Source organism: Astatotilapia calliptera, chromosome 22 (genome assembly GCF_964374335.1).
Source record: "Astatotilapia calliptera chromosome 22, fAstCal68.1, whole genome shotgun sequence".
In the NCBI taxonomy this organism is placed as follows: Eukaryota; Metazoa; Chordata; class Actinopteri; order Cichliformes; family Cichlidae; genus Astatotilapia; species Astatotilapia calliptera.
In genome coordinates, this window is record NC_137442.1 from 4561564 (window position 1) to 4586179 (window position 24616).

At 39.4% G+C, this 24616-nt stretch overlaps 1 protein-coding gene across 1 annotated transcript; it reads right to left on the minus strand.

The window, feature by feature from the left end:
* Positions 1-766: 766 nt before the first annotated feature.
* Positions 767-21986, minus strand: LOC145423726 (uncharacterized). The gene is made up of 4 exons (XM_080296477.1): positions 21931-21986; positions 12602-13220; positions 10332-10469; positions 767-1308 (listed from the first exon to the last, which is right to left on the minus strand). The coding sequence occupies exons 1-4, from the start codon at positions 21984-21986 to the stop codon at positions 880-882; spliced, it is 1242 nt and encodes a 413-aa protein (XP_080152603.1). The 3' UTR covers positions 767-879.
* Between the last annotated feature and the right edge of the window lie 2630 nt (positions 21987-24616).

A 24616-nucleotide genomic window follows, 5' to 3' on the forward strand; every position in this document is an offset into this window, starting at 1 on the left:
GGATAAACATGGGTCTAGTGGTCTGACTTTATGGCAAATAATACATTTTGATAACATTTAGGTTATGTTAGCATTAGCACCATAAAAGGGACAAATCAACCGTTTGGTTGACCACTTTTTAAAAAAATTATTAAACATTTAATTTGACTTTTTTTAATGCTGTCAAGTGACATACATCTGTTTAGTAAGTCCTCTAACACTATCATATATCAAAAAATTATATCTTCCTATCTTAGTTTCATCAAAAACACTCAAAATATGTTGGATGTTTTTTTTGTTTCTGACTTCCTGGTTTGGAGAGGTATAAGAAGACCCAACAGTTTCCATTCACAGTGCCTTCTGGAGGATTTTTTTGGCATTACAGATGTAAACCAATTGGTAAAAAAGACTCAACAAGGTAGGTCAATTTCAGTGAAAGCCTCAGTTAGATATAGGGCCTGAAAATGTGCTACCAATTGGTTGAGCAGAACGCTAAAGGGTTGAAGGCTAGTTAGCTAAATAAAGAACCCGCAGTATGTGAACACTTCAAAAGTGTATTTTGCAAATGTCAAGGCTGATGATTTTAGATGAAGAATCTAGACCTCTCCATTGCTGTGTATGTAGCTAAAATCTTCCTCACATACTGCAATGCACTTTTAAAACTGCTGAAGGCCTAAGCGAACAGTACAGCCTTATAGTGTGTGAGACATTTTATCTGTCTAGGGGCAAGACCATTGAAGGTTGTGACTTTCAACATGAACTTAGAAGCTGAAAGCATGAGGTTACATTAACAATAGAGGAAAATATCATTTTTGAGGGAGAGATCACCATCTGCTTCTTCAAGGCTTGTGGAGCCTTCACAGATCTCCCCCACCTGAGCCTCGGGCTACAGAAGTGATTTCAAGGTTGGCAGCTCATCAAAATGAGTGGCAGGTGGTACAGATATCTTTCGTTAAATATATTTCTTTGTATTTTTTTTTCCTTTTTATTCACCATAAGATAAATGAAACCTTTTTCATGGATGTGTACAGCAGGAAATGACATTTGTGTTTCCAGCCTTACCTGGGCTTCATTGTCCTTGAGCAGTCGTTTCGTCCGTGCCCCACCGGGGTCGTCCGTTACATTAAGAATCACCACACTCTTCCTTTCCCAACCAATGAAAGAGCCATCGGTCATACCCTCCACCATGGCCAGGAAGTCCTCATAGCCATGGTGACGAGTGGTCACTACAGAGAAGGAGGTCCAGTCATACTCTTCAAGCACCTCGAAGATAACCTCAAGCTGGAGCAATGTGGAGCAGGTGAACTGGAGGTAGATGGAACCGCTCTCCTAAAAGATAGGAAGGAGACGCCATGAGACAGAAATTTATTTGGGGACTTGGACAAAGCAAACACAGAATTAAATGTCCGTTAATTAAATAATAATATTATAGCTTTAAAAGGTCCATTTAGTGTCAGCATCATAATCGGGAAATGGCATCTTCTTTAAACACACCTGACAAATTAAATGAAAAGCTAAACCCTTGACCCCCCACACTAAAGGGGATCTTGTGTTTCATTTACACATTTCTGCTGGCATGGATTGACACCACTTGTCCTTTTCAGGGAATGGCCTCTGCAAATTAATACAAAGTTGACTCATCACATTTATCTCAAATCATTTTTATGATGATGACGACCCATTCATAGGCATGACATGTAATGTTTGCCCTCTGAATGGTCTGAATGTGAATATTATATCAATCACACACTCTGGCCTTCTCAGTGACCAGATCTCAACCCAACTGAACAGATGAGTGATGTTAGGCCAACATTATACAGTGTTACTTGTAATGTTCATGTTCGGCAAAAGTTAAAAGCTTTAAATCTGGCAACAAATGAGTGGCAAGTCTGCATCCATCCACACACACACACACACACACACACACACACACACGGTCTCTACCAACTCCTGAAGTCTAAACCAGTGCCTGCATACTGCTGAGCTGAGGAGGTAGTGCACAGTGGGATTTTGGGGCTTTCTTTAAAAAATTAAAACAGTTTGCTGCAGCAGGAAACATCCAAGATGAAACCAAATCAGTAAACTGCTGGACCAGAAGAAAGTCTTGTTTGTACTCTCCTGACAGTAGAACCACCGCCGTGAGACATGCGATTCTGTATTTTTTTTGTTTTTTTTAATCTCTTTTTCTATATCGTGTTAAACACAATATCAGTCATTCATATACCATCAATTCTCTGCTGCTTATCCTTTTTAGGGCCATGGGGGGGGGGGCTGGAGCCTATCCCAGCTGTCTTGGGGGAGAAGCAGGGTACACCCTGGACAGGTTAACACAGACAGATTCACACCTATGGGAAATTTAGAGTTTCCAATTAACCTATCCCGAAGCACTCAAAACACATCTTAGATATTTTATGGCCAACAATGAATGACCATGTTCTTACTTTCTGTGCATCTACTGACACAATTTCCTGTTTTAAACACTAAGATCCGCAGTTAAAATCCACACTGCTTAACTGCTCTGGATGTAATTCAGTGATACTGGACTGTAAGTGTGTAAAAGTGAGCAAATTCATACAGTAGCTGTCTAAGCAAGTTCTCTTCCAGCTTAGCCCTTTTCTTTGTGTGAGACTGACTTTAGTCCTAATAAGAGGGGAGCACTCAGAGGAATAAGACAGTCTGTCAAAAAAGTCCTTGGTTTCTGAATAAGGCTTTCAGTGTCAATGAAGGAAACAATGATGGCCGTCCTCTCTGCTTCTCCACTCATGCTTAATCTGGACAGATGAGCTACTCAGTGAATTCTTTTCTATTGACTTTTGTGCCATTGTATTTTTTGCTGAAATGAGAACAAAGTATCAGGATGGGAAAATCCATAAAGGTTTAGAGTTGGAATGAATGTGAGCTTAAACACTGAATATATAGTAAAAAACGTATCATGACAGCGTGCATATTCCAGCGCTCTTTTGCTGTCCAAGGCTTTTATCGGTTTAGCTTGTACTAATTTTGGCTCTTTCTCAACATTAAACAAAGAGGTAGAGGGCATGTGTTTAAATTAATCATCAAGGCTCTGCATCTGCGGGTACATGTGGATGATCAAAGAGGAAACTTCAGGGCGTAGCTTTCCACCCATCCATGTCGACAGGGCTCACCTCAGGTTGCGCTAAACTGAACTAGGTCAAATATCAAACCAGCAGCCTGATTTATGATGTAAGCTTGTCTGCTTTCTTTAACCCAGCTGAGAGTAGAGTGTGCTGGGAACGTGCATCGAGTGAGCAGTTGGGTGGTGGTGTATGAAACAAAAATCAAAGCACATGTGTCCCCTTGGAAGCTGGAGCAAAAGAGAAGAAAGAAAACTTGCACTCTTGTAATTTAAACACTCACCAGAAACAATGAATGACTGACGTAGTGTCCCAAATCACAGCTGTAGAAGCACTTGTGACACAAGGTTGATTAATTCTTAAAGCGTATTAGGAAACATGTTTGACTCAGCGTCCCGAAGGCAATTAAGAACTGATTAGAGTTTACTTATCAGACATTTCTCAAATGCAAAGCTATACTCTGGAGGTAAAAATACCCATTTGTTGTGTTAAACCTCAATTGGCGGGGTCAAACAATTGTGGCTTTTCTAGATAACATTTAAATCAGTCACAGTGGAAAAGGCAAGACATAAGCTAAATCCTAGTACAGTGCTAGTAAACTGCAATGTACTCTTGTTAAATTAGCCTTACTGATTTCTCAAGTTCCAACCAACCAGCATGCTTCTACAAGCACAGATGCTGTCACTTAAACTAAATGTATGCTGTATACTGTTTTAAAGTCTGTTTTGATACACAAACTGCCAATTAGGTTCCCAGAACTAGATAGATTCTTACTTATATTCATAGGGAACTTAACATCTCAATATACCAGCAAACTATTAGAAGCAACATGCCAGGTTAAGTCTCTAGGCCCTTAAATGCACCACCTTAAATTGCCCCATGGGCTCTGCCTGGTTGCCTCGCAGAAAATCAAGAACTAAAGTTCATCCAAGACATGAAAATTCAGAGGGATGTTCAACATAACCAGGGGTGCACATAAGTAGTCCGCAGACGTGCACCAGATAAGAAGTTGCAACGAGTGTTTGCGTACATAAGATTTTCTGGAGGAGGACAGACATTTGTTTAGAACTGTTAAAGATGTCGAAGAAGCAATCTCCTTTAAGCAATTACTTTGGTGTTGTTGTGGGATTTCTCTTTAATGTATTGTCTTGATGAAATGCTTTGATGTTACTTAGTTTAGTATGTCTGGTTCACGCCTCACTCACGCTGGGAAACAGACGGTGAGGACCTGGTGAATGTCTCCCAGGAGACAGAAGCTCACACAGGAAGGCTTGGCCCCACAGTGGGGGAGAGTCTCACAGGTGATAGAGGGTTTTCTGTTTAGAGCCAAGGTGTGAACCTCAACTGTAAAAGCCTTTTGTTCTGTGACTGTGTTTAAAAGGAACCTGAACTGTTCATTGTCAGAGACAACTCTCAGTGCCCCCTGACTGACGTCTCTCCTCATGCATGGGAAATAAAGTGTTGGGTTTTAACTGCTCATCGTGTCTGCAGGCTTTGTTAATAAATTTCCACAACAGTGTTCAGAACCACAAAAGAAGCGCGTATTCTCGTACAAGTGGTTGCAGGAGGTGAGCTGGCTTCAAACAAATGATGCTGTGAAAATTCCACTCTAGCAGACAAAAACAGTGCCTTTTATATGTACGCAAACGCACTTTGCAACTTCTTATCTGGTGCGCGTCTTTTATTTTGACAGCGCATGCGCACCTGCGGACCACTTATGTGCACCACTGAACATAATGATGCTTTCTTTGTGTCAGGTAGCTCAACAAAATCCCCCAAAAGATGAGCTCAACGATGTGGTATCACCCTGCTTGTCAATCAAAACTATTTGCTTTAAGTTTTGTGTGCTCACATAGCACACAGCATATGACACATTCTCTCAGCTAAGAATCTATTTCACTCTTAGTCAAAGTCAAAGTCAAAGTCAACTTTATTGTCAATTCTGCCACATGTACAGGACATACAGAGAATAGAAACTACGTTACTCTCAATCCCTAGATAAAATAGCAAATGAACATTTAAATATAAGAGTGATTAAAAAATGCAGGTAAAATAATTTAAAAGTAAACATTTAAATAAATACAATACAATTTTACATATAACAAGAAAGCTATACAATATACAATATAATGGGTAAATGACATTGGGTGTAAACCAGGCAGAGTAGTGCAAATAGGCAAATAGTGCAAATGGAGAGCATAACGTCATGAAAAGCTGGAACTTTCAGCAGGTTTTAAACTGAAAATATTAACATAACCTCCAGAGCAGGTTAGGTGTGCATATTAAGTTGCAATGATGATCCATATGCTTTCTTACTTAACCCTTTAAGACCTACCATAGAACCAAGTCCGCCAGAGCTCTTCTTATCTTATATTTTTACATGTAGTGCCATTTTGGGGACTATACTATACATCAATACAACCATTATAGCCCAAATTTTATATGCATTAAGTCCATAGTAACTACATAAATTGCAAAAAAGTGCAATTAAGTACAAACAAATTGAAATTTGTTTTTGTTCCATATATTTCTAGTTAGAGAAATTTAAGAGGTTTGTCCCACAAAAATGTTGCACAAAATAGTTTCAAACACGAAATTTATTTTTGAGATGCACCAGTTTTTATATACTGCAGGAAAAATGAAAATAAATATTATAATCCAAAAAAAAACCCCACCATATGCATCAAAAGAAACTATTTCCAACAGTGCAATTTGAGTTTTAAGCATCCCAGAAACTATTCAGAAAAGCATAAAGTCAAACAGGAAGTGTTTTGAACAGCAAACAGTTTTTGATCGGCAAAGCGTGTTTTTGTTGCTGCAAGTGCTTTTTATGCAGTTTTTGCAAAGCCATATGTGGAAGGAAACTGTGACCTAGGGCAAACTTATGGCACAAGATGTAAGTACAACTCTTCCGGTTTCATATACAAAAAAAACGTTGTTCCGGTTTACAAGGATTTAAAAATAGTTACGCAAAACGGAGCGTGCCCGCTCCGACCGGTTTTAAAGGGTTAAACAACTTAGGAAATGCAGGGTACACCCTGAACAGGTCACCAGTCCATCACAGGGATAGCCATTTTAAGAGAGAACTGTCTTTATTAGGCTAAAAGCTCTGACTTTGCATTCAAAATAACTTTCCAACTCATTAACCTATTTTGTTTTATCATTCTTTTATTGAGTCTGTTTTATCTTTTTGTTTTGTGGCATGGTTCGGTCAGACCTCCATCACAGAGAAAAGCTCACTGAATCAGATAGTGAGATGGTCCAGTCGAGTCACAGCCTTGTTTAGCCTCCCTGTACCCCAAACAGTTACACTGATTGATTTATCAATTCTTAATAATGGTTCCTCTACAGCAGGGATGGGGAACTCCAGGCCTCAAGGGCCAGTGTCCTGCAGGTTTTAGATGGTTCCTTGATCCATCACAGCTGATTTAAATGGCTAAATGACCTCCTCAACATGTTGTGGCGTTCTCAGGAGGCCTGGTAATGAACTAATCATTTGATTCAGGTGTGTTGACCCAGGGTCATATCTACAACCTGCAGCCTTGACCTAACCCTGCTGCCATCACTAAACTTAATAGGAACTTTTTTTCTTTTAATCTGACTCATCTTGTCTAAATACCAAATGTATATCTGTCAGGTTTATATAGGAGTGTGTTTTGTGAAGTGATGCCAAATGCTATCATGTTTCTGTAAAGCAAATTTAGCTATGGGTATAAATAAAGTAACCTTGAACTTTAACCTTGGTTTCCACTATAGAACAGGAGTAAGAATACCGTTAGCAGAAAATGCCATCAGTGAGCAGCCAACACGATAATTCACATGGAGCACTAAACATGAATGAAAATAAACAACAATTGAACATGGCTGCTGGTTGATTACAGGAAGTAAAAGACAATCTGGATCTGAATAAGGGAAAGCTGCAGCGTATATATGAGTGACTGATTAGCTGATTGAGCACAGCTGTGTCATATAATTGACAGGAAACGGAACAAAGGGCAGATGTATGATGAACTGAAGCGCACGACAAACAACATTTACAAAGTAGAACAGAGTGAAAGAAGAAGAGAGTCAGAACCATGATTCCTGGCGATGAATAAAGTCTCTTCTTATCTCATTTTATCAACTGGCAGAGGTTTGCAGCAGCTCCTCTTCTTTGATTGCAAGACCACAGATTTAAAAACCTCAGGTCACTGAGTCTACAGATAAGATTATTTAAAAGGTAAAATACATATTAGACTTTGTAAAAACCCAAGCGTCCATATTTGAATTAGCGGCATAAACATATGGAGTCTTTGCTGGCTCTGTAATGATTCTGTACCTTGTGCTACTTCAAAGGAACCTCACAGCCTTCTAGAAACAAAGTTGCTTTTGATTACGAATATGCCGACAGTTCAGTGCCTGAACGTGTATCATCAACCAGTATTTATATTCATCTACTCACAGAACTGCAACTGAAGTTCATTTATGTAAAAATCACAATAACCACATCGTATTGTCAAGATGATCCACTTAAAATAAATTGGCCCACTTATTTCACATCACACCTGTCGCAGTGAACTGCTTTGTTAGCTTGAGCTGCTTATCGCTAATCACCGTCAGAAGGCATTACCTTCTTGCCACACTCAGATTAACTAGCTGGAGAGCAAACACCAAATAATTGGCCTACAACAATGAACAAAGCAAGAATCGTTTTAAAGAAGATGCCACAGTCATGGTTACTAACAGCTTCACGAATTTTGCCACTAAAATGGTGATCAATACATCAGTGGTGGGGAAAAAGAAATAAAAATAAAAACACAGTTACTGCAATTACTAATCCACCACTTCCCAGCTGTACGATAGTGGATTGCATTGTTACTGACACAGTCTGCTTCTAATGTCAAAAATCCAACACATTTTTCTTCACTGTGAAACTGCTGATGCTGACGAGCTCAGCAGCAGCACCAACAAAAGTGGAGCAGCTCGAGCAGACATTTGCTTTCTCTTCATCATGCTTACCAAGGAGATCAGAGGAGCAGTTTTCTGACTTTTTAAAGTATTTAGAAAATAACTGCCTCCTACGAGAGACTCGTAGGATAGAAGTTACATATTTCTCACCAGCTCTATTTTTTGCTACCGGAAGTATGACATACACCCGACTTTTTCATATAGAGAGAGTTACATCCATATTACTCACACGCCTAGATAATCTGTCAACTCTAAAGCTTTTTTTTTTTCTTTCTAAAAGAGTTATGAGCTCTGAATCAAGTCTGCGCCAGCCCTGCTTCTACAGTATGCTGAGACCAAGGTGGAGAAAAGAAGTGAGGAGAAACTGTACACTTTTAATAACTTCTCAGATTTCATGTCTGGCTCATCTACATAAAAGGTGCAATGCTGCTCTAATTTATATTCTTATATTAACAATCAATCAAATCACAATAGTTGCCATCCCTCACAGTGCCAAACCTGCAGAGAGTGATCACAACGCCGCAGTACCGCTCATTAAGGTTTTGAGCTTCTTCGTTTTGGTTTTGCAGTTCACAAATTTCTGGTTTAGTCTCACTGCTTTTATTAAACTCATTTTCCACCACAGCAGGCAGCCATCAAAAGACTTCCAATAAACCTATTATACACCACCTGCCCAGCACCAAACAGCAGACACTAAGTCGGGCTGGCAGTGCGAACTTAGAGGTTTTAGGAGCTAATGGACTGATATTTCCCAGCTCCTTGAGACACAAAGTGGAGTGACATCCTGCAGGTGGCAAAAAAAATTCAATTCAATTAAAAAATAATATTTGATGAAGTTTCAGCTTTGAGGGCAAAACATTAATTTTCTTGCTTGAAATCGCATTTTTAATTATTTATCAAAGTAAATGTTTAAAAACTAATCTGCCAAGTCAATAATGTAATTTTCATGAAGAAAAAGCTCATTAGGAAAGCATTCTTATCCAGTGTCAGATCGCAGAAGGTGTGATTCTTCAACCACTTAATCAGAAGCAAAAGCAGAAATGAACAAATGTGCCAGTAATTTAGTGATCGTACATAATCTAATTAAAAGACAGTGCAAACAAAAATGGCAGGTAGAGCTTTAGCCATTACTCAACCATAAATATGCTTTAAGTTAATGGATAGATTCATGTTTTCACAAGTGAATTTTAAAGCAGTCACATCCAAATATAGACACAATCCCTGCTTTGCTTTTCTGTAGCCCACATTTCTCTGTTAAGCTCCAACAAAAACAGGAACTTTGTCCCAGTAAAAATGCATCTTTCGAGGTTATCCACTTCATCCATGTCAGACTACTTTTTTTTTAAAAACCTTGGCTGATTAGAAAACGAGACACAGGTGAAAGTGATTACACACATGAAGAGGAAGTAAAACTGGTATCATGAAGCCATGAAAGGAAAACTGTCCTTCAAAGTAAAACAGGAATAAAACAAAGCTCTGAATCAAGAGGAATCCTGCTCGACATGACAACAGAGAAAATGGAAAAGGCACAGAAAGATGAGCCAGAAAGGCCTAAAACAACTAAACATGAACCATGACACTGGAAACATCTCGACCAAATAACCATATGGTAACATCAAGCTTGAAAGATTGAAAATCACATGAATTAAGACTCACAATATGCCAGAATCAGAACAGGGACCCAAAAGCTCCACAAAAACAAAACTCCAACTGTAGAACAACAGCAAACAGAAGGCAAAATACAAAAGCACAAAACAGTGGAAGCCTAAATGCTAACTAGAAAAAGGACATACCAGCCATTTATTTCACTGGTGAACAGACTCCAGTGTTTACATCGGTGTGTAAACTTTGTCTTAGTAATAAAAAAAACTCTATACTACAGCAAGAGGTGAACGTAAAAGCAGACAAGGCAGCCAATCAGATGAAACTCAGGGAGGGGAGCCCTTAAACAGACAGGAATAAAAATGGCTGATGGAAGTGGAAATGAGCATTGGAGAAAACATGACATGATTGCACGATACTACCAGGTCTAAAAGGCACAATTTGAACTTCTTTTCATGCAGATCACTAAACATTTTCATTGGTTCTAATTTTGGTTTCACTAAATATTAACTATAAAATATAACTTTTAATTAAAAATACCAAAAACTGTTTCCTGGCCCCCTTCAAATGGTCTGAGGAGGTGAGGAGGCAATTATCACTTGGCTTATTTCTTAAAGTGTTTCATCTTCCAAGCCACAGAAAGTTCTTGGTTTAGTTCAAATGAAATTAACTGGGTTGGTGATGCAATGATAGGTAATCCATTTTTACCTGTGGCTCTCTTCCCAGACTGGCTCCTCCCCCAACGGCAACAACGGGAACCCCTGTCTGGGCAGAAACGAACTCCAGCATCGGGGCCAGAGGGGCGCGGTTCGGCGGTGGCGGTCTCTCTTCCTCAAACACTAAACCCTGGAAGTAAAACAAAGGTTGCACATTGAAACCTGGCACATCAGACGGAAGACATTACATCAGCTTCATTGAGAAGCAATTTCATAATCATCTCACCAGAATTATATTCATCAAAGCCATTATTTTTTTTTTTTTAATCGTGGCGCTCCGAACCCCGAGAATAATTCAAAGACTAACCAAGTGAGCAAAAGTTAATGGAACAATAAGTACATTCACATGCTGTTCACAAAATTCCTGATAGCACTTCATTCTAATGAAGACTGTATTTTCTTATCCTGCTCAGAAACTGAATCTCTCCAAAGACTTTCCGAAATTTAATGAAGTCATGAAACATCTATCAGATGTTGGGCTTTGCTTCTCTGCTTGGCAATCAGTGTTCAGAGATATAATCAGAGTTAAATCCCTGCAGTGGACTGGCATCCTGTCAGGACAATGGGGTGTGTTGTACCTGTGCTGCTTAAGCTGCTTCACACCACAGAAACAACAGATAAGCTCCTGGCTTATGGGCCACCTCAGCTCCTGAAGGGCCTGCTAGGTGTGGCTGTTGTATGCATGCTGAACTATTTCTGCAAAATCTCTGTCTCTCTCTCGATATATATGATTTCTTATTGAAATCTGTGTTGCTAATGGTGTTTTGTGTGACAATTTTTTTCTAGAAATCCCTGTCGCATTATAAATAAAATCATGAAAAATGCATGAACTTCTGGTGAGGCTATTGCTTTACATAATAATATGAGGTGGAGCTATTGTGATTTGAGGTTGGCTTGATGACTTAATGCTTGTTTTCTTGTAGCGATTCGGGGAAGTGGATTGAAGTTAAGTGTAGATGACAGCTCAATTCTCAAAGGGAAGCATTTGATATGCAAATAGCTTATAAACAGGACCTGGAGATAGGGTGGCAAGTGTTACTTAATAGTTAATATCATACTTGATCGAAGACATTCATAACAAGACCCTTCACTCTGCTAACATGAAAACAGACAGAGACACAGATTGGATACATGCATGCATAATGTATTTTTCTGTTGATGAATGGATGGATTAATATATGGCCGAGTAAATAAATCAGCAGTATAGTATGCAGCACATTTATTACCTCTCTGTATGGTCACAAGCAGCTCTCAAGTTGCAAACTCAGATCTGTTCCCATCCACAAGAGTCATACTATGAATGAATGAGTGAATAGATGAACAGTGAACATGGATGAATAGAATAAAAGCACAAAACACCAAACCACGACACTTCCCTAACGACCTAACACATGCATTTCTCTACTAGAAACCTCTGTGACGCGTCACAGTAAGAGTACCTGAATTATCACATACATGGTCCCATGCATGAAAAAGCATTCACTGATTCATTTAAAGCCACATGACCTATCAAGAAGGTAAATGAAAAGAACCTCACGCATGCTTTCCAACAAAGTCCATCTGACAGTCACAGCGCTTCATACTGAGACTGGCCAACTGTGCAGATGTGAGTAATTATGCAGGATTTGGAGTTCTCCTTTTATTCTTCCTCCGTAACACCTTTTGTCAGAGTGCATCACTGTGACCAACTGGTAATTTCAATTAAATGAATCCTCATTAAATCTAATAGTGATAATTACAAAAGCTGCAGTGATACAGAATCCTTTGTACGTCATACAGATGATGATTATCATAGTACTGAAGAGCCATTCCAAAACCGATTAAGGCTACTCAGATTACATTCAGTCTGAACCAAACACACTGCATATAATCTTAATCTTTCTTATCTTTAAAAAATATTTTCAAAGTCAATTAATTTTCTTGAAGACCAGCATTGTTTACATCAGTATTTCTACATTTGAACTGTTGTTGCATTTGTTAGTGCTTTGCTGTCTTTATCGCTCTGCCTCTTGTGAACTAAATTTGTCTCAAAAAATGATTTATAGGGGACAAAAAGTCATGTACATTATCATATATAAGATGTTTAAGAGTAATCACATTGGATCTTGACATCCAGCCATTATCACATTTTGACCTGAAGGGAACTTTTTTTTTTTTTTATCACTATTTATGATGATTTTGTTCCAATTTTGGCGATGTTAACAGTTTCTCTCTTACAGTCTTTGGGAATGTAACAGTAGGTTTGTGTACTTGTTTGTCTACCTGCAGTGGTGTTGTGGCCAGCAGCTCACACAGCTGCAGCAGCAGGGTCCCGGGACTGCTCTCATTCACAGCCAGGTAGATGACGTTGGCCTGACCCGAGGGCGTCATCACCGTCTCCCCCACGAGCGCGGCCAGCGACAGGTGTGACGAGGAGGAAAATGAAGTCATCTCGGCCACTTCAGCTAATGAAGCTGTCTCTGTTACTCCCCTTCCTCCCCCTCCTCCCGGACCGTTTCCCGGACCGGGCCCCGGCTCCCCGACCCCCGCACCTCCCGCCACCGGCGTCTCCGGGAGCAGGGAGGAGCCCGAGTGGACCACGGCGATGTTGACACCACCTGAGTCCCTCTCTCTCTCCCGGGGCCGGAGAAGCAGGGGGGGCGAGGGGCGCGCGGGCCCCGTACAGGCCAGGACAGCCAATAGCAGTGAGAGGGCGGGCCTTGGGGCCACCATGGGGTAAAAGGGGGGCCAGTTGCAGCTGTCGGAGGGAGTTTGGCAGGTGGGGTTTGGGGATTTAAGGGTAGTGGGTGGTGCCTCTAGGGAAAGAGGGGAGGAGGAGAGGAGGGAGGGTGGTGAGGGGGTCGGCGGTTCACAGTGCTTCACCTGATGAGGAGAAGAGACCCTGGAGAGGGAACAGAGAGAAGAGCGTGTTTGAATGAAGAACTGCAGCTGACCTGCTGTCATACAGCTTCTCTAACCATAACACGCATTTCAAACAGTCACTTATTTTTCTTTGTTATATATCAAGTATGCATTTATGCATTATCTCAAGTGGGACGGCTGATTTATGTAGGCGTTGTGAAACACTTATTCTCCAGTAAACAATGTACATAAATGACACAGTACACCTACTCATCCTTGAATTTAATGCTTCTGTTCCGACATCCTGCAAGTCTGTAAACAAAGGAAGGATTCAGGCAGGCAGAAGCTGCTAATTTTCTTAACACCGCTTGCATCCCTAACAGCAAAATTCTGCTGACATTTCAGATTAAATAGGACAGCACATAAAAGTTAAAAGATTCACATTTGTCAGAGTGCAGTGCAAAAACTCCAGTGACTTTATCATCAAAGGTGCCATATCAAAACGAGGATCTCGTGGATTAATTCTTATTCCAAATACAACATGGGGCTGAAGTCTGGAGAGGATAGTGGCTTTTATTCTTGCATTCATAATGGAGCAACAGAATTAAACCAGAAAAATCTCATTAAGCAAAACCATCAAATCCTCTCTGTCTATGGACCAATAAGAAAACACCGGGTGCCTTGTTTCCTTTATATTTATCAGGCCAACGTTGCATCTGAAGTCCTTTTATTCAAGTAACAAAACATGTCTAAACTCAGCAGTTTAGTGTTATTTCACTGGTCTCAGTGCCAGCTCATGTCACCTGCCCTTCTGCCCATCCCATTTGCAAATCACACATGCATGTCACAAAATGACACACCACCATTTAATAGGCTATAGCCTCACTCATGTTGCTGCACATCTGCTACCAGCTTTGCAACTCGTCTGCACCTTATGTCCTCTTTGTCATGATTTGTGTGAATAAATGATGAATAATCCTGAAAAGAACCATTGCAGTGTTTAGTGTGGAATCCAGCCAAAGTGAAACTAGAAGTGGAGGAAAAAAGCACAGTAAGCAGGTCAGGTCATTTCCTCCGAGATAAAAACCTGTCTTCTGAACTTTCTATCTCTAACAAATTTGGATTGTTTTTCGGGGTTTGTTTTTTGCACCTTTAAGCAGAGACAGAGACGTGAGTTGGAGCATGGCGTTGTGGGGATGAGCCCAAAGGAACAAGCAGGAGCAAGACCACAGATAATAAATGGAGAGAACAACTGGAATAAAGAAACAAAGAAAAACCTGCAGGTGACAATGGTATAAAAGATGAACTGAGGCATGAAAGGAGTAGAAGAGCCTCAGATAGAGGAGTGTAGATTCAGCTGCAGAGAGAACATGCCGTTTGTGTTTGTAAAGGAGAGCAAAAGGGTGAACAGCGAGACCTCTGTGGATTTATGAAAGTGGAAAGGAAGGAATGTTAGGAATATGCACAGAGCACTGGTGTGTACATATAAGTAGGTGCAAAAGACAGATAAAGAAGGGCCAACCAGTGCATCAGTAGATGGGCAATATGGTAAATGGCCTGTATTTGTATAGCGCTTTACTTAGTCCCTAAGGACCCCAAAGCGCTTTACACGTTCAGTCATCCACACATTCACACACTGGTGATGGCAGCTACATTGTAGCCACAGCTGCCCTGGGGCGCACTGACAGAGGTGAGGCTGCCGGACACTGGCGCCACCGGGCCCTCTGACCACCACCAGTAGGCGGTAGGTGAAGTGTTTTGCCCAAGGACACAACAACCGAGACTCTCCGAGCCGGGGCTCGAACCGGCAACCTTTCAATTACAAGACGAACTGCCAACTCTTGAGCCACAATCACAATATGACTGCAATGAGCTGCATACTACTGTATATAATGATTTCTACCTATAAAATAATAATAATAATAATTTGTGCATGATCTAACATTATGACCAAAGTCCAAATGTTCCAGCTAAGCTGAAATGCACAGAAAAGGCAATCACAATAAAGACTGCTGCAAATTCCCTCCAGAGCTACCCTTTGGCACTGTAGTTGATGGTTTTCCAGAGGAATCCTCGGGGGAAGTAATGATTATTTTCCTCATATTTCCCACTACTAGTTGCTTAAGATGTTGATTATGCAAATGCACACTTTGAAGTTTCTGTATACTACAGTCTAAGCTACGCTTCTGCCAGGAGGACTACCTGCTTGCATAGTTGCAATGAATGAAAACATGTTGACTTTTACTCTGACAAAAATGAAAAATCTGACACTTGTCTCCTTTGCAACTTGACAACATTAACTGTAATATAATTAAAATGATCCAATATTGAAATACTGTAATAATTCAAATCCTTAAAATGCAGTAGTCTTTGGTGAGCAGGTGATCTTTAATTTATTTCATGAAAATTATTCTATTTGAGTGAATTTTAAAAGTCTAAGTCTGTAATTTTTTTTAATGATCTAGATTTCATACTTCATCAGTTGTCTGATCTTATAAGTCCCATGATTGCTGCCTATCTTTATACGCGTTACACATTAAACAAAATTATTACCATCATGAGGTTACCCAGATCCCTGTATATATGTCTTAGGTCTGCAGTCATAAAATAATCAGTCTGACAAGGATTCGTCGTTGCAAATATGTGTAGGTAGGCATTCATGGGCTCTTAGAAATACCCAATTGGATAAATCAACTAAAGATAAGCCTTAACAATATACTAATATGCACCACTGCAGCTTGCTTTTTCTCTCAGTGTCCTTTTGGTTGGTTGATGTTGGCTCATGGTAGATGGTGAAACAAACTGCTTGTCCAATCACAAAATGAAAAGCAACTATTCGTGTGCCTACCCTTGCCCATACAGGTTCCAAGGACAATTTCCCAGATGGCTCTGTGTAACAAACCATCTGTTGTGTCAGGTTAATCATCAGGTATCCCACCTGACAGTCATGTACACCTTTCTGCTGCCTGTTGTGCACTTTGACCACTTGATGATGATAATAATAAAAAAAGAAGCCACAATTCAACAGCTGACGAGGAACCTGTTTACCGTTTGTTGGCTGCATCGCCCTTAAGTGTTGCACACGTTCACACATCTAGGAAGTGCCCAACACACACACACACACACACACACACACACACACACACACACACACACACACACACACACACACACACACACACACACACACACACAAACATATCGACTTAGTTGTTCCGGGTTAAACAACTTGCTCGAGGGCACCTCAACTGTAATTGCTGAGGGAGTCAAGAAAGATGGTTTTTCAGACACAGATTAAATTTTACAATAGTTTGATAAGACTCTGTACACTGTGCTCAGCTCTACTAAAGATGTCCATGTAAGAGCTAAAAGAGGTAACAACACTATCCTGCAGCAGGTTAACATGTAAGTCTGCCTGACCGAGGCACCACAGACATTTCCTCCCCTCTCACTGTCTAGTTGAAATAGGTAGAAGACTAACAGGCTGATTCTGACACTATTTTATTTCCACTTTTTACCAAAGGAAAAATGTAGAGATCAGAGATTTGATCAGGACAGCTGACACAATAATATGTGGATGAAGATGAAGCATCTAAACAGCATGATAAAATAAAACATTAGCTTAGAGACCCGTGAGGCTGGAACACAATCATATTACAGAATCATTACCACCGTAAAAATACAACTATTGGGTAAAATAATTCAAGCAGCATATTCTACTGTGAACTGATCCCTTATTAATCACATACTGAACATAGAAAATAATTAAAGATATTATAAACAGACTTGTATTAAATACAAAGAGTGATGTGAGTACATAGAGATACACCTACAGAGAAATCATGAAGCCACGGCTCTCCTTGGCTCTATAGCTTACGAGTTTTAGTTTATTGTTACAGCTGTGCCTTTACTTCACTTGGTTTTGTTTACTGTCACTCTCATTGTTTCATTTACGTAAAGAAGACAGCTGCTTTGTGGAGAAATCCCACTAAGCAAAACGTGGCAAAAAGGTAGCGAACGTAGTGGGACATGGTTGCTACAAGAAAGTGAATCAAAAATTTACATTAAACAGACGCGACTAAGATTACAAAGGTGATTCAAGTGTCTGTGAATGTGATGTTTGCTGGTGCCAGATGGGCTGGTCTGAATATTTCAGAAACTGCTGAGCTAGTGGAGTTTGAAGAGTTTACAGTGAAAGGTCTGAAAAAGGGAAAATATCAGTGAGCAGCAGTTCTCTGTAACAGAATTCCTTGTTGCAGCCAGAGGTCAGAGAACAGTCTGACTGTTATGATCTAAGGTAACAGTAACTCAAATAATCACTTGTTATCACTAAGATATGCAGAAGAACATCTCTACACACACAACACATTGACCTTTGAAGGTTACGGCAGCAGAAGACCACACCAGGTGTCACTGCTGTCAGGTAAGAAATTAAGGTTACAGCTTACAGCCTCTCTGAAATTAGACACCAAAATGCTGTAGAAAATGTTGCCTGGCCTGATGTGTCTTTATTCTGATTTCTACATTTTGGAGGGTAGAATCAGAATAAACAACATAAAAGCACGGATCCATCCTGCTTTCTCTCAGTGACTCAAGCTGGTGGTGCTGTAATGGTGTGGGCTTTTTTTCTTCGTGTCCCTTAATTCCAAATAAGCATTAATTAAACCCGACAGACTGACTATTGCAGCTGACCACGTCCATCTCTTTATGACCACACTGTACCCTCTTCTGACGTCTGCATCTAGCAGGATATCGTGCCATGTGACAAAGCTCAAATCATCCCAAACCAGTTTTTTGAATATGACAGTGAGGTTGGTGTCATAGTGTCTATGACCTCCATGGACTGTGGAGATTGCAGTTCAGAGCACCTTTGGGATGTGGTGGAACAGGAGATTCACATCATGAATCTGCAGCAACTGTGTCACACTGTCATCACAGTCTCGACCAAAATCAACGAGGAACGTTTCCAACAGCTCTTTGAATCAATGCCTCAAAGAATTAAGGCTTAATAAAGTGGCAGCTACGTGCATTTCCTAACTCTGTTGTCTCAGAGTTCATAATTGTACACAGAGATTTAATTTAATCAAGAATTTGCATATATTGTATATATTACAGTACAGAGCACTGTGACCTAGTTACACCACCTCCTATTAATAAATGTTAATGTGAGCAGTGTGCATTATCAGTACTATCCTCTAGTGGATAAGATATTAAGACATCACTTATCTACTCTACATTAGTGCATTACTAGGTTGCTAAAATGTCTGCAAGAACTGATTTCCCGGGTGAGGACAGAGAGACCCCAGTTGTATCTTTCACATAAAAATCCAGCTTTAGTTTCTCTTACGCTGTCAAACACCATCAGTCACACACTTCAGTACATTCCAGAAGTTGATAAGTGTTGTAATTTTCTTTTTGGGTGTCCCCTCAGATAACCTCTTTTCAGTAACAACATTATCTGTTTTTAGCTTTAGGGTCAAAATTGGAGTTAAATCGAATGTAACTGACTGAAAGGGGGAAAAAATGTGATCTCTGCCACTAAAGTAAATCCTGATTCTTGTGCAATGCTGCCAGTGAAGGAAAAGGCTGGATTGTAGGGGATCATGGATTTATATTACAGTTTCATAAAGGGCCATTTGTCGTTCCCAAATGGATCAAGAAACAGCAGCAGGAGTCATTTTACAATATGTGAATATGCGGATGTGAAATGTAGTACCTTCAACTGTATTTAAGATATACAATATTCATGGGATTGCGTGCATTTACTGCAACTGTTCCTGTGAACATTCCGCAATATACTGACGGGACTGCAATGCACAGCACAAAACAAAGCTTTAAACATGTCCCTTCGGCCTGAGTGCTGTGTAATATACTGCCAAGAGCAGTCCGGCAAACAGAAGCTTTTTCTAAGCATTACAGTGAATGTGAGGATATAAAGTATATATTACGCTGTGGTTCCATATTGTCTCCAAACTCTACTTTCTTTTTAGCATTTCATAGCTGGTGAATTAAATTAATGATATGAAGAAAGATATAATTGCCTTTGTTAAAGTAAACCTATTATGCTTTAATATATTCTGCCACTTACATATTTTTATAGCGCTGATGGTCCAAATTACCAATAAGCAGCCCAACGTTTTTATGATGTTGACTGAGAATGTCATTAATATGATCATATCAGGTTCTAAAATGGTTTGTTTCATACTGTGAACTTAATGTCTTCACATGCAATGAGCTGCACTATATGAAAGTAGGGTCCACAAATATAAAATATGGAGTTTAGCTCTCCTTTAAATGCAAATTTTTAATTTTCTGCTTTTAATTTATTAAAAGCAAAAACGAAACGAGCCTATGAGCATGTTCTTTAGTAGCCACTTTAAAATTCTTCACATGACAGAGGCTTTGTTTCTTCCATGAGGATTAGTGTTTCATAGCATACAAATTGTTCAATAAAATAAAACGTGTATGTTTTATTTTAGCAAGATCATCTTCATAATGTGTTAAATTGACGTGCATTTAAAAAACATTAAAATGATGTGCTCATGTTTGAACATTACAAAGATACATTAAAATGTTGTTGTTCATTAGATCGTAAAAAGCCTAAAACTCAGCCTGATGAACACCAGACCGAGTGTGACATTGACACCGTCACATAGTAATATGGAAAACAGAAAATAGAGAGCAGGTGTGTGACGAGACTTGACTTTCTTCCAAAAGACGTTGGCAAAAAGTTGGTAAAACACTAAGTCCTGAAAGCTTGGTGTAATACTGAGACATAAGCCTGACCATAGGTCTTATCATCCTACCTCACGAGTGCAATCTCAAAATTTATTCAGCCACAAAGCAAAGATTTGTGAAATACCTGAAGCCTGAAAACTGGAGGTGCTTTATAAGAGCAGACCAATGCAAATGGTTTTATAATGAAACGTTTAGCAGTCAGACATGAGTGGCTTGATTGAATGTTTATGACTTTCTTTTGGATTTAGGTGTTTTTTTCAGAACTGAAAAAGTTGCTCAAATTTTCTTGCAAGTGTATGAAAAATAAAGCAGTAAGGTAACATTTTTCTGTGTGAACCATCAGAGTCGCTCTGCTTAAAATGTAATGAATGCTGAAGAGCATACAGAGAGACTGCATGTGAATCATACCTGTTATGCTACATAGTCTTAATACCAGTCATTAGTCATGCTGTTGGCCTTGGCTGTACTGTGTATACAGGCTCAAGCTGTTGACACTTATCAGACTTAAATACACGGAGAAAGGGAAGCAGTATGAGGACTGCAGGCTGCCAAACAGCAGACGCACAAAGCTGTCAAGACACCAGCATTATCACAGCTTTCAGTGACTGTCTGTTTATTTAAAGTAAATGGTAAATGCTTGAACCAAACCTGTCCATTTAATTTAATTTCTTTTATTTTCTTGCCTGCACATCTTAGGGACACACTTCATCATGTGGCACACGTGGATGCAGCAAAGTCACCTGTGCTACTTTATGCAATTTATAATGTAAAGTAGCCTAATACCCCATACTGTAGAAAAGCTGTGTCTTTGCACATACAGAGTCCGTTAAGAAAGGAAATACTTTGAAGCTATTTTTGGCTGAGTCTGATCAGTGATTTGATTAATGATGATAAAGGTCGCTTGTTATCTTTTCTCCAATCTTCACTGTGTTGTAGCTGTTATATTTTCTTCAATATTGCTCTTTGCTGCTGCAGTGACCCACTTTCCCATCGGCATCGTTAAAACTTCATCTTGTTCTATGTTGTGTTATCTTTTTAGAGGACAAGATAATCTTCATTGTATCGATTAAAGTTAACGTGTGCCACAGGGCAGTTGTGTAAAGAGAAGTGTGGAACTGAAAATCATTTAGCATCCTGTACATGTAGCAGGAATTTTGACTTCCGCAGCCTTAAGCCTGCCTTCAAAGTGACATCAACTACTTGATGAGCTGTTCTGGAGTTGTGAATGGTAAAAATACAGTAATTTAACCTCGAATCCAAACGGTACACTACCACATATTCTACCGCGAATCAAATTTTTCTTGACTCCTTTGGAGGCTGCAAATATACATGAAATGACGTGGATCATTGCGCACTTGTCAAATGCAATAAAAGAAATGCAGAAAGGTTTCAAACTTTGGAGGAAATTACTTCTCTTTTAGTCATAGTCTACATGGTTATAGCAAAGAAAGAAAGGACGAATGAAAGGCAGAAAAGAGAGTGCTAGAAAGCCGGAGATACAGTGGCTACAGTTTTCTGATGCATCGAGGTTTACTGATTGGCCTCTGCAGTGAGAGCAGTGTAAGCATATGGCTTTAACCTAGAGGCAGTATCTACTACTTGGCACACAGAGCAGCAAACAACACATGCAAGTCATGCAGTATTCATGGTCCTGTGTTGGTGTCTGTAAAACTGGAAATTCACCTGAATTAGACCTACCAGGGCTAAACCACACAGCTGTGCACAGTTCTTCAATGAGCCAACAGGAAGTAGCCCGATGGCAATGATGGCACGCATTGGTTGCAAAGTTGACTTGAACAGGAAAGACAATGGCAGCACAATAAAAGAAGAATGGACAAAACAAAAATTATAAGCAAGGAAAACTATGTTTGGTAACTAGGTAGGTTACCAAAGGTAGGTAGATAGCAGGTTTTTCCCATGAAAAGCAATTATTACTATTACCTGCTGCCAAATTAGCTATATGTTACCCTGTTTTAGGTGATTATGCATAAATTATGACTGATGGGTGGCACAGGAAGCCATAGAAGAATAAGAAGCCCGGAAGCTCCTGAAACTTGTCTGTCGCCATTGCGGATAGCCACACATCAAAGGTTGATTCAGACACATCAAAAATCCTGAAAAGGGTACTTACATAAACAGTAAGATAGAAAGTTCATGCCAGTTTTTCAAGTTACACATTTTTAACATCACACCTATCTTATATCTGACTGTGAACCATCTCATTTTTCTGGAAGGGAAAATGACCAGAAGATTGACCAGTCCAATACATGTAAGTGTTCTGCCAATGTTGTGGTTACATTTTAAATTTTGTGTGAAAGTTTACCAAATCTGAGACTTATTCAAGAATATTTATGCTAATTTACTTGGCCTCTGTTAAGAACTTAGCTGATTCTAACAGGTCCTATATCGATTTAAAATAGTAAAAAAATAGTTGCAAATGAACCTTTTTGTTGAAAATCTTGATATAAATAATATGAAAAAGCACCTCTGATAAAAAAAAAAAAAGGAAAACCTTGTTTGTGGAATTAGGATTGTTAATTATTCATTTTTTATTGAATGTGCTTTTGTTGATGCTACCGGAATTGACATTTAATAGGCTTAATTTAAAAAAAAAAAATGTAAAAAAAAAAAAAGGCATGAAAAATCTGAAGTGAACAGCTGTGGTGGCAGTAAATGTGTCAAAACCTGGATGCAAATTAAGCTGTTGTTGGAAAAACAAATTGCATCCTACACAAACACTCTCCGGAGGGATGAGAACAAGAAATGTCAAAGCGGCGGCTTGTGGGAAAGATGCTAGAGCACATTGTGCATTTAGCACATTGCAGTGCTGGAGAGATGGATGTTTTTCTGTGCCTGTGTGAAGGCTGCTAATACATGATTGATTATCAATCAGTATTCTGCTGCCTTAGAAACCGTGGGATGCACCAGAAGCATTGGAACAACTGGAGCTGTGAAAGCAGACACCAAATCCTGTACGTGTCAAACCATATATGTTTAAAATTTTTAAATTCCCTGTATGACCAACACAACAGCTGTGCTCAAACAACGATCTGCAGGTTGAGGTGTGTGTGAGTGTGTGAGTATGGTTATGTGTGCACAGAAATAATGACTACTAAAAGAAAGATGAAGATGTTCAGCAAGAACCAAAAAGAAACCACACAGACAGAGAAAAGGTGTAAAGAGGATATGCAGAAATGCAGTGGCAACAGCGTCTGCAGAGGGGGAAGGGAGACGTGGAGTGGGGGGAGGAGCGGCTGGCAATGTACGCAACGATCAATCAACATCACTTTATGTCAGCATACTCACAAAGTGGAGTACAGTGTGTTTCCTTAGGAGCTACGAACCTCCGGCTCTGAGGGCAGAGCGAGCGTGGCCACTCCCCTGTGTATTGATTATGGCTACTTATGGCACCCACGGGTTTCATGTTCCTTTTCATTTTTCTCTTTTGCTGCATTTCTTATAGAACATACTGCTCTCATGCTGGCAGTAGAGCCAATCACTCTCATTCCACCGAGTGCTGCTACAAAATTAATTAACTTTACTGCACTCTGCCTACATTTTTAGCTAATGCTAATTATGAGAACTTTTCATAGATACATCACGCTAAGGAAATTGGATTCTCTTTGCCAGTATTCCAGTATTTTATTTATTTGAGGAAACAAATAAAGAAATTATATTTTGTAGTTTTGTTTGTTTATTTGTTCTGGTAATCTCAGTGTCACACCTTAGCTAAGACATTAGACACTAGGGTCCCACATGTGGTTACTTTAAGTAGCAGAAAGACTTTCATTATTATTATTATTATTAATTACAAATAATTATAATAATTTGTAATAAACTGTGACAAAAAGATTATGTATGTGTGTGGATGATTTATTTATTTAAAAAATAAACTTTTTTTTTTTTTTACCATAGTTGCTTACTGTGTTATGAGATCAGTGTGGACTTTAATTACTTTAAAAACGAATCAATCACTAATTATTTAATCACTCGTGATGATTTGATGTGGACCAGTATATGCTCTCTGATGTGAAAATAAATGTTTTGCTTGGTGCTGTATTGTCTGATTTGGGCTTTCATGTTCTGCAAAGAGGCAGAATGGACTTGTGCTGTAATTGTGTGCTTAGAGCAATACAAAATGATACAGAATGGGAGAAGCTGATTGACAGAACGTTTCAATAATTGCTTCTTTGCTTGCTTTGTAAAGAATGTGAAGAATGTGTGTAGGGCACAACGTTAGATATAAAGAAGAACAAGGAAAGTTAGCAATGGGAGTTTTGATTGAAATTGAAAGAGTAAGTTATTAAAAGCAGGAGATTAAAAAATCTACCCTTTATTTTTATAACCATGCTGCTACAGTAAGAGGCATTCTCACTAGTGCAATATGATGTACCAAACAACAATAACTAGGATCATTAAAGGGGCCTATTATGCTTGTTTATATATGTTTTATTTTTGGACTCTATCTTACTCTTATCTTATCCCATAAACCTCACTTCATCCTCTGACTGCAACATGCTGCTTTAACCCCCCACCCCCTTTTTTTTCCGCTTCTAATTGGCTGTACTGTGCAAAAAGAAGATTTGAACAAGAGGTGGGCGGGGCCGTTTTACTCACAGTTAGTGTGGGTTTTCCACTTTTTTGACATTATACAGAAAAACGGATTTTAAAAAAACCCTGTTTGAAACAGTATTTAGA

What these genes read in the sequence shown, in the direction of transcription:
- LOC145423726 (XM_080296477.1), bottom strand. Translation starts at nt 21,986, where the DNA reads ATGGCGACAGACAAGTTTCAGGAGCTTCCGGGCTTCTTATTCTTCTAT. An exon ending in TGGCCACAACACCACTGCAG is followed by an intron (nt 10,470 to 12,601) that starts GTAGACAAACAA and finishes TTTTACTTCCAG; the next exon opens with GGTTTAGTGTTTGAGGAAGA. An exon ending in GTCTGGGAAGAGAGCCACAG is followed by an intron (nt 1,309 to 10,331) that starts GTAAAAATGGAT and finishes CCTATCTTTTAG; the next exon opens with GAGAGCGGTTCCATCTACCT.